This window comes from Trichechus manatus, unplaced genomic scaffold (assembly GCF_000243295.1).
Source record: "Trichechus manatus latirostris isolate Lorelei unplaced genomic scaffold, TriManLat1.0 scaffold00118, whole genome shotgun sequence".
NCBI classification, from domain to species: domain Eukaryota; kingdom Metazoa; phylum Chordata; class Mammalia; order Sirenia; family Trichechidae; genus Trichechus; species Trichechus manatus.
The window spans coordinates 641,039-651,852 of NW_004444054.1; the positions used below are offsets into that span (position 1 = coordinate 641,039).

The 10,814-nt window shown below is 46.6% G+C and overlaps 1 protein-coding gene across 1 annotated transcript in view; it reads right to left on the reverse strand.

Annotated features, from left to right (window-relative positions):
• The window catches only part of FLT1 (fms related receptor tyrosine kinase 1), a 192,532-nt gene that overhangs the window by 17,389 nt on the left and 164,329 nt on the right, over positions 1-10,814 (reverse strand). The window contains exons 20-24 of the mRNA XM_004384145.3: positions 9,998-10,086; positions 4,345-4,501; positions 3,810-3,907; positions 2,951-3,073; positions 1,142-1,253 (exon numbers count right to left, since the gene is read on the reverse strand). Of these exons, the coding sequence (XP_004384202.2) occupies positions 1,142-1,253; positions 2,951-3,073; positions 3,810-3,907; positions 4,345-4,501; positions 9,998-10,086 (579 nt within the window). The remainder of the gene's footprint in view (positions 1-1,141; positions 1,254-2,950; positions 3,074-3,809; positions 3,908-4,344; positions 4,502-9,997; positions 10,087-10,814) is intronic.

Sequence of the window (10,814 nt, forward strand, 5' to 3'; positions counted from 1 at the left end):
TGCAAACTTCTCACATCACTAGAGGACCAGAAGTTACGAAGAGTCTGAGGGAAAAGAGGGCCCTTGGGCTCCAAGATTAGGCCAATGGTGTAGGGTTGGGAGCTACCTGCGGCAGGAAGCCACAGATCTGAGGGTGCTGGAGGGGCCTGGCCTTTGCCTCTGACAACCTTTCCTTTTAGGGGGATTCTTGACTGGGGAGAGGATGGGATACCCCAGTGGCGACTGGGCCTGGGCAAGGCCTCCCCATCTGCTCTGCTCTAGACCTCACGTCCAGTCTACATCAGCGATTGTTTGTCTGCACTTTGCTGTGATCACTGCTGGTAGGAAGCAGCTGGGAGGTGAGCGGTGCTGGCACCGTGTCACTGCGGGGCCACTGTGGCCGCCAAGCTGCTTTCAAAGACTGGAAGCAACAGGTGCCTGTCATCGAAAGCAGGGGAATGATTTTCACACATTACAGGAAGCTAGAGATGTTACTGGGTGACTTTTACTTGCTGTGAAAGGCAAATTTTTGGCAAAGGCCAACAGACTCTTGGCTGGAACACGAGTTGGGAGGCCTGGGAGCATTGATGTGCGTCTGCATACAGATGCGGGCTCTGTGCACATCTGTGCGCGTGGGGCCTTGGACGAGGCTTCTAGCCGTCCGTAGTGCATGTTACTGGAAAGGAATAAATACAACCAGTGTTTTGTGTTGCTCATCCTGCATAAGCCAGTGTCCTGGGCTTGCAGTGAGAAGAGAATCGCTAATATCGGAGCACTGGAAAGGCCTCCTGCTTCCTGAACCTTCCCTACTGGTTCAGCTGCACTGTCAGGGCCTTTCCTGAGAAGAAAATCTGAGGGGCAAGGAGATGCAGGAGGGCAAGAGGGAAGGGCGCTGGAAATCTGGCGGCTTGAGGAATTAGAAGAGGGCAAAGGATGCAGAGAGGAGCACCAGGCTGGCTGGTCCGACTCTGCTCATGTTCATATAAGCCATCTTTACAGTACAGGGCACACACAGACATTCTTCTTCATCTGAGAGTCTTATGTGGGCCCACACCTCCTTCAGGGTGTTCAGTTGTTCTAAGTGCTGCCCCAGAGGATACTGGGCGGAAGATGCAGATGTCTGGTTCCTGGCTATTGAGTCTCTTCGTTTCCCCTCACTTACCTAAAGAGAAGATTTCCCACAGCAGTACTCCGTAAGACCACACATCGCTCTTGGTGCTGTAGATTTTGTCAAAGATAGATTCTGGAGCCATCCATTTCAGAGGAAGCCGAGTCTAGGAAAGGGAAGGGGACCTTGAGCAGCAGGGCATGGAAACAAAGCACATTGAACCCAAGTGTCCGGGGGTCGCTTCTCAGCTAAGGCCGGGCCCATAAATCATTTCCAGAGCAGCTCCGGTTTCCGAACACAGAGAAAACGCGCAGCACGCAGCATCATGCTACAAGAGGTAGCTATACGCTCCACCGATCCCTAGGAAGGTGATGTGTGGTTAGTCAGCAAGCACCTCTTGTGTCCAGCAGATCCTAACTCTCTGAGTCTGTCAGAAATCCTTCTCCCAACAAAAGCTTGCGCTCCACAAGGACACTTTCAAAACCAAAACCAAACCCATTGCCCCTGCTTCCGACTCACAGTGACCCTTTCGGACAGAGTAGAACTGCCCCACAGAGCAGCTGGTGGGTTCCAACTGCCGACCTCTGGTTAGCAGCTGAGACTTTAACCACGGTGCTACCAGGGCTCCTTCTACAGGGCCGCTTAGAGCCTGGAAAAGAGTGATCTGAATTAGAAAACATCCTGAAAATCAGTGATTTCCACGAGTTTTTCTTAAGCAGGAGGAATTTTGAAGGGCACACCTAGGCAGAAAGATAGGACTTGAACAGTCAGTGAGTGGGGAAGTGGCAAAGGCACTGGGAAGGGGGACGGTGACTGAGAGGCACTATTTAGGAGAATGGATGGCTGATTTCCAAGTGTGCAGACAAATCTTCCTTTACTTCCAGAAAGCAGAAATCCAGTGAGTAAGGTCTTGCCGCGTTAGATGGATGGGAACTGACAGGGAAGGTGGGATGATGGAGAGACAACGAGAAAACCAGAGGGGAGAGGCTGAAAAGAAAAAGGACAGACACGGGGTGGATGTCATCATTGCAGACCAGGGTTCCCAAGGAAAGTTGTTGTTGTTTTCCCTTTTAGAAAAAACACTGTGCAGCAGCAGTTCTCAAAGTATTATCTTGGGACCAGCTGCCCCAGCATCACCTAGAAACTTCTCAGAAATGCAAGTTCTCAGGTACCACCCAAGACGTACTGTGGCAGAAGCTCTGGGGCTGGGGTCCAGGTGATCCCGACATACTCCTGTAATCTGCGGGGCGCAGACATAAGCTTAAGGCCTCAGGGTACAGGCCGGATAAGAAAGGGCACAAGAGGTCACCCACAAAAGTGAAAATTAACACTATGTCCAAAAACAAGGGGGGAAGAGAAGCCAGTGTGAGCCAGCAGGACACGCCAGGCATGGAAGGCAGACGTGGGAAGTAAACAACTTCCTCCCCCGTGAGATCCCCACCCTTTCCTGAGACATATACACCTGCTGAATCAATCATCTGGGTTTATTCAAGGGGAAGAGTCCAGGCTGTTCCCTCCGGAAGTTCAGGGAACTCCCCCAGGAGCCAAGTGGAGGTCAATGATATGGCCTCCTGGGGTCCCAATGAACACCTCTCAGGGGAGCAAGTCTTCAGGCAGCGCAGTCCAAGCACAGGTACCCCCCAGGAATTATGGAGGAACAGAACCAGGAAACCATGGCCTCTTTCTGCACGCCACACGGGGCTGTCGGGTGCACGGCCCATCAGGACTGCTTGTCTTAACAGAAAGCACATGATGGTCTTTAGGGCCTACTGCCGAGGAAGTGTAAATATTTACCAAGGGCCTCAGCCTGTGGTTTAAAAATGAGAGGGTATAAATGAGGCAAGTAAACATCAAACTACTTACATCTCCTTTTCTCACATAATCGGGGTTCTTATAAATATCCCGGGCAAGGCCAAAGTCGCAAATCTTCACTACATTGTTCTCAGATAAAAGAATGTTGCGCGCTGCCAGGTCCCGATGAATGCACTGTAATAAAACAGTTGCATAATCAATGTGCTTCCTTAATCCAGCCAACTAATTTCCTGTGCCTTCTCAGTGCCATTATTCTTAATTCCAGGATCCATTTCACATGGTGTGAAGAAAGCTACCATATGTGTACTCAGAGCCACCCTAAAGGTGAAACGCTTCTTTACAAACAGACGGCTCTTGAGGCCCCAAGGTGCCCCAAATCTGGTAGAGGCTACCGTTCTGAGGTCCAGCCTCCTTAGCCACCAAGTTGGCAAGCTGGGGTTTCTGAGGGAGCACAACCTCCTGCAGCCTTTCCAGTAAGCCGTGGGATCAGAACTCTATCCGGCTGCAATTTCATGGGAGGGCTGCAAGTGGATGTATTAATAGAAGCTCTCCCGTGAAGTCCCATGTTCTGAGAGTCTGGCCAATTTGGAGCATATGCCAGAGGGGGCAATGTGAAGAAAGGCTGCCAGATTTGTCCGGTGGTCCTAAGCCCAGTGAGGTTTGCCCCTAGCATGCAGTTCTAGCCACTGGTACCCAAGACTCATCATTCTGGAAACTCCTAGTATCAGGGCTGCTTTGGCAATCTGACAGAATTAAGGCATTTGTTGTGACGTCTGCTCCACATTTAAGAACACGGCTAGAAGCAAATATCAGGAGAAGTGGATTCATAGCAAAGGTGTGTTTTTGTCCATGTGAATAGCCATGTGCCCAGGCCTGGCAAAGAAAAAACACAGAAAAGAGCAAGGCTGACCTTTCTGGAAGACAAAAACTCCATGCCTCTGGCCACTTGAAAACTGTAAGAAATCAGATCTTCCATAGTGATGGGCTGCTTGTAGAAACCGTCAGAATCTGGAAAGCATTAAAACTGTAACTGTTTTGCAATGGCTCTTGCTATTCCACCAAACCCCAGTTTATTGGAACAATGTTAACAAAACATAGAACAAACCAACAAATAGATCAGAGTTCATGTGCAAGAGCGTTCGGGTTTCAATACGAACACCGGAGATTTTTCCAGGCCTCCAGCTCATTCTACCCAAATATAGGGGATGGGGTGGGGGGATAATCCGTTAAGACAAAAAGGCCTGAGGGGAGACAATTGTACAGTCCCCTGTCAAAATTAGTAACTCTTTAAATAATCTTAATTCAAATCTTATCTCCCCAGGACATTACCCGGCAAGTCTCCCACGGATGTTTATTAGGGTGATAAATAAGAAAAAAATGTCAGAGATGCACAGTGTGTGGTAAAAATATCTCCGACTGTAGGACAGGAAGGAACGAATACCTACCCTCCTCTTCCTCAACATCACTCAGGCTTTTATCTTCCTGAAACCCAGAGCTGGCGAAGCTCTCGCTGCTGGTGACACTATCTAGTCTTGGTTTCTTGTCTTGTTCCAGGTCTGGCTCCACTTTTTCGTTCTTAGTCTCCACATGTAATGCTGCATCCTTTAAACAGACCAAGAAGGATGCAGGTAAAGGGCGCTCCAGGACAGCAGTGGGGAAACTGACCCCTCAAGCTGGCGATGCCTGAGTCGGGAGAGCGTCATTCCACAAAATGGATCATGGGTTAGCAGACACCTGGCTACTCCTAGGGTTGTGGGGTGTATTCCGCTCTTGACTGGGCTTCTCGACAATGACTTAGGTAGGTGAAAGAAGTATTAACAGCAGCTGGTATTTACTGAGAGCTGACTCTGTGTGAGCCAGTATATGAAGAACCCCAGGTACATTTTTCTCACTTAATCTTTCCAACAACTGTGTGAAGTAGTTGTTGTTTATACGTGAAGAGAAGTCAAGTAGTCAAGGTGACACACATCTAGTAAATGGCCAAGCTTGAACCTCCAAAGTCTGCACCCTTAACCACTTTTCCACACCACACGCCATTTTGTGAAGGACAGCATGAATGTTAGCAAAGGATAGATAGCACGAATCTTGCAAATTTGCACTGCTTTCAGCCCCAGGGTGCCACTTTCCACTTTTTCTTATGTTTTTTTCACCTTATCCAATGTGGTGCGTAGAAAAATGGAACACTCTGTGGGACTGAGTTACTGGGTTTGAAGGCTGAGGACCATAGCTTTAGGGGACATCTAGGTCAACTGGCATAATATAGTTCATAAAGATAATGTTCTACATCCTAGTTTGTTGAAATAGCATCTGGGGTCTTAAAAGCTTGTGAGTGACCATCTAAGATACAGCTATCTGGAGCAAAGGAGTAAAAGAAACTAAAGACTCAGGGAAACAATTAGTCCACAGGACTAATGGCCTACACAAACCACCGCTTCCTCTAGCCTGAGACCAGGAGAACTAGATGGTGCCCGGCTACCACTACTGATCACACTGACCAGCGACACAGCAGAAGGTCTTGGTTCGAATGGGATAAAAATGTAGAACAAAACTCAAATTCATAAAAAAGGCCAGACTTACTGGACTGATAGAGACTAAAGAAACCCTGGAGACTATTGCCCTAAGACACCCTTTTAATTGAACTGAAGCCACTCCTGGAGGTCACCTTTCACCCAAATAATAGATTGGCTTATAAAATAAGCAATAACACCCATGAGGAATGTGCTCCTTAGAACAATCAACCAAACAGGCAACATTTGCCCAAAAGCAAAGATGAGAAGGCAAGGAGAGGCAGGGAAACCAGGCAGATGGAAATGGAGAAGGCAGGGGGTAAATAGGGAGAGTGCTGAAACATTGCGGGGATAGCAACCAATGTCACGGAACACTTTGTGTATGAATTGCTGAATGGGAAGCTCATTTGTTGTGTAAACTTTCCCCTAAAACACAATAAAATGTTCAAAAAGAAAAAGTATTGGATGGGGAGTTGGCAAAATGTTAGCAAAGGGATTCCCAGTGCGGTTGGGCTTCACTTCGTAATCACTATGCGGAATAATAAGAGAAAGCTGTAGGTTACCAATTTCTCTGGTTTCCTTGGGGAAGGAGTGAATGTGAACATTTCTTTTTCTACCTCCCATTTAAAACACAGATCTACCACCACCGACTGTTCTGACAGGGATCACAATAGAGGGTCCCAGACAGAGCTGGAGAAAAACGTAGAACAAAATTCTAACCCACAAAATTCTAACCCACAAAAAAAGACCAGACTTACTGGTCTGACAGAGACTGGAGAAACCCCAAGAGTATGACCCCCGGACACCCTTTTAGCTCAGTACTGAAGTCACTTTTGAGGTTCACCCTTCACCCTAGACAGGCCCATAAAACAAGCAATAATACAGGTAGCTTAACCATATATACGAGACTAAATGGGCACACCAGCCCAGGGCCAAGGACGAGAAGGCAGAGGGAGCAGGAAAGCTGGATGAATGGAAATGGGGAACCTAGGGTCAAGAAGGGGAGAGTGTTGACATGTTATGGGGTTGGCAATCAATGTCACAAAACAATATGCATATTAATTGTTTAATGAGAAACTAATTTGCTCTGTAAACCTTCATCTAAAGCACAGTAAAGAATAATAATAAATTAAAACAAAACAAAACAAACAACAACAAAAAACACAGATCCAGTTTCATTCTAACCAGGGTAGAAAAGGCCTTTCACCCTGGACTGGGCAGCCAAGTCCTGGTATATAATCTGGTTCTTCCACTAACCATGCGATCTTGGGCAAGTCAGCTTACTTTTCTGGATTTCATTTTCCTCACCTAAGAAGTTCTATCTTTAGTAATTCATCTAATAACTATGACACTACTTAGTACTTCTAAGTGGTTTCATGATTGAACCATGTGCCTAGCTTTGATTCTGCTACATGGCAATACAGAAACAACGGCTGAGGGGTAGTGGAGTTCAGCGGTGTTACGACTGAATTGTGTCGCCCAAAAATATGTGTTGTAAATCCTAACCTCTATGCCTGTGGTTATAAACCCATTTGGGAATGTGTTTTGTTATGTTAATGAGGCAGGATGAGTGTTGGGTGTGTCTTGAATCAATCTCTTACAAGATATAAAAGGGGCAGATTGAGCAAACCAAGATGGAGAAGGCAGATGCCAAGCCACATGAAGATCTCCATGGGATCAGGAAACAGAAGCTGAAGCGACAAGGACCTTCCCCCAGAGACGACAGAGAGAGAGAGCCTTCTGCTGGAGCCAGCACCCTGAATTCGGACTTCTAGCCTCCTAAACTGTGAGGAAATAAATTTCTGTTTGTTAAAGCCACCCACTTGTGGTATTTCTGTTATAGCAGCACTAGATGACTAAGACAAGCGATGTCTCTTGGTTCACCTGTAGGGTGTGGCCATGTGAGGATTAACCAGGTTCCCCATCTTTCCTTGGCATTTCCTAGAAATGCCAGGAAGCAGCAGTGATCCTTCCACTAGAGGGCGCAGTGGGAGCAAGCAGAGGACAGAGGGAGGGAGCTTCAGGAGGGACATCCCGACACACTGAGCATATGGAGGGTGTGAGGTTCCTGCTCCTTGAATAGAGACCTTCCTGGGCAGCAGGACTCTGAGCAAACGCCACCACCACCCCAGGTGATGCACCTGAGAGGAGGTAAAGAAGAGAACTACTGGTTATTGGGTCTCCCTGAGGCAGTTAGATTTCATACTGCTCAGTTGGGGGTTGGAACTGTACTTTTCACAAGAACTTCCTGGGACAGAAGGCAGCAGGGAAAGAGAGCTGGCAAGAGGGTGAGGCAGGAAAGTTTCCAGCTCCGTGAAAGCTCCTCTCTTCTCATGCCTCCCAGAAGTCACAGCCTGGGGCATATCTCCAAGGAGCAAAACTCAGGTTCCGTCACCCCCTTCCTGCCCCCTAATTGATGCCCTGGCTTTGCTTATCAGTAACCATCTCTGTTACATAAAAGTTAATTTACTGAACTTTCAGGACTCTGGCAGAATACAGTGAATTTATTAAAAATAATATTTAAGGATTCTGGTGAATTTATTTAGAAAATAAAACCTCCCATTTCTACTTAGCCTTTTAGTTTTGTGTGTCCTTCACCTTCTCTCTGAAATACAGCCGTGGGTTCTCCACGAAAACACTAAGCTCCACCAAGCTGCACAGGGAGGTGAATCATTAAATATAGCCAGAGAAGGAAGCACAGTCTTCAAAACAAAGGACGCATGAGCCCAAATGTTCCATCCTGCCCAGGTCCCTGGGGTGTTCTGCTGGCTTAGTTCTTTCTGAAGCCAGTCCAGGATTTCAGAGCTGGAGGGAATTTGCACTGACCTCAGCCCCAGGGTGCCACTTGACACTTTTTCTTAATTTTTTTCACCTTTTCCAGTGCGGTGCATAGAAAAAGCACTGGATGGGAAGTTGATCGAGCTGAGTTCTTTCTCTCTCTGATTTTACCTCTTGGTATGTGTGTGTCTTTAAGCCAGTCACTTGACTTCTCTGGGCACATCTATCAAATGAGAGTGTGAACTAGCTGATCACAAAGATCCCTTTCAGCTTCAAGATTCCAATTATTAGAGGGCGTGGTTTAAAATTGGGGAGAATACGTTCCTGCTTACATGTTGCCAGTCTCATCAAATATCTGTGTCTTTGGCTAGATCACAGGTTGAGACATGAGAGAAAAGGTCAGATGTTCAGTGGTCCTTATTTGTGTGCCACATAAAGACTGTTGTTCACGTAGCAGAGTTGGCCATCATTCTTGGATGTTAGATGCTTTATCCATCATATACAACCTTTCTATCTCTGTGGGTCAATAATGATGATAATGGTGGTTAACATTTATTGAGTGCTTAACTGAGAACATTTGGTTCTCCCAACCATCCAAAGAGGTGGGCCTATTATGAGTTCCATTTGATCAATGAGGAAACGGAAGCTTAGAGAGGTGGAGTAATTTGCTCAGGGTCCTAGATTTCAGGAGTAGTACAGACAGGATTTGGAGCCCTAGTGGTGTAGTGGTTAAGCGTTTGGCTGCTAAACAAAAGGTCAGCAGTTCGAATCCACCAGTCACTCCTTGGAACCCCCCACTATGAGGCAGTTCTACTCTGTCCTACGGGGTTGCTATGAGTCAGAATCAACTCTACAGCAAAGGGTTTGGGTTTTTGTTTTTTTTTTTCTTTTGGTTAGAGACAGGATTTAAAACCAGGAAGTCTGATTCTGGAGTCTGAGAGTTTAAACATTACACTACATGGCCTCATCACCAACACTACTGAGTACCAGTTAATAATGTTGAACTGGTGTCTCCTGGTCTTCTCCAGATCAGAGAAGAACACAGCATTGGTGCCATAGGTTGCCCTGGCAAAATTTTATGAAATTCTTTCTCCTCCATTCAATGATCTAAGTCTTATGTGCCTTCAGATCTTGGACCCATGAGTTCCTTTTATTACACAGCTTTGTTTTAGTGGATAAAGCTCGTTCAAAAGTGCGTACAGGAGTGAGATAGGAGGTGGGGGTGTGCGGAAGTGAGAGAAAGGGCAGTAGGAAGGAAAGAAAATCATTTCTAACTCTGGCCCCATCACTGGCCTATTGCTGTGTGCACAAGTCACTCAGCTGATTGAGTCTTAATTTCTCTAACCTAATAAACGGAGACAATTATATATGTTATCACCTCCCTTCAAGAAACAAGGAATTGTACGTATGTATATATATGTGCACGTACATATGTACATGTGAACATATACATACATGTATATATGTGTGTATACACACACATACATGTATATATGTGTGTATACACACACACACAGAATGATACAGAGGGAGGCAAGGAGAAATAAAATTATCGAGATGATTCGATAGGTGTTGAGATCGATGGCTAATAAATTTTAACACCCCAACTGTCACTGCATACACTGGGAACAAATGATTCTTTGTGCTATCCACAAAAGAGTGTATCAGATTCGCATGGAAAGAAAAAGCAGATACTGAGTTTTAAGCCTATTCATTAATGGAAAAATGTGGGTTTCTCTTGCTGTATTCTGCAACAGCCTAAAGGGAGACTCATTGGTGTCCTTAAAATACTCCAACCCTTGAAAGTACTTACCTTGTTTTGAAAGAACAAGTCCCGTTTGCTCTTGAGGTAGTTGGATAGATTTCCATACTTGCAGTATTCAACGATCACCATCAGAGGCCCTGTAGCCAAAACAGCACGTGCTCAGCCATACCAAGCCCGTCAGCCATTTGCCAGCCTGAGAAAGCTCAAGCCAACTGTCTTTATGAAACATTGGAGGGCCCAGGAATGCAACTTAGGGATGAGAGGCTCATGAATAGGGTGGCTTTCTCAACTTAAACTTGAGAAGGGATTTAAAAAATACGAAAGAAGTAGGAGACAACGTGTAGGGGGAAGGGCGGGGAGCAGAAGGAAGAACAGCAGTAGGAAAAGGAGAAAAAGAACTTTTAGGAGGGGAGGGGCAAAAGCTGAGCCTTGTTACTGTAACTACTAGCAACCCACCCTCTCTGCCTCTTAGCCAGACCCCTGGTGCAGAGGGGCCTCTGGTCATTGTCACACCAGCCCCGGGACTGTCAAGCAGCTCCTCCCGCCTGCCCAGTGCAGAGAACAGGTTGGTCCTGTCTGGCCTCCCCTCTCTCTCCCCAGGAGCCTGGCTGCCTTCGGGGGTCTGCCCAGAGCAGCTGGTGCGAGAAGGTCTAAAGCAGGGGCCCTGCATACTTAGTCTGTAAAGGACCAGATGGTACATATTTTAGGCTTTGCAGGCCATACGACTGACCACTCAATTCTGCCTTTGCAGTGTGAAAGCTGCCATAGGCTATGTGGCCAAATGAGACGACTGGGTTCTGATAAAACTTTATGGAGAAAGGCATTTGAATTTCCTATAATTCTCACGTGTCACAAAATATTATTC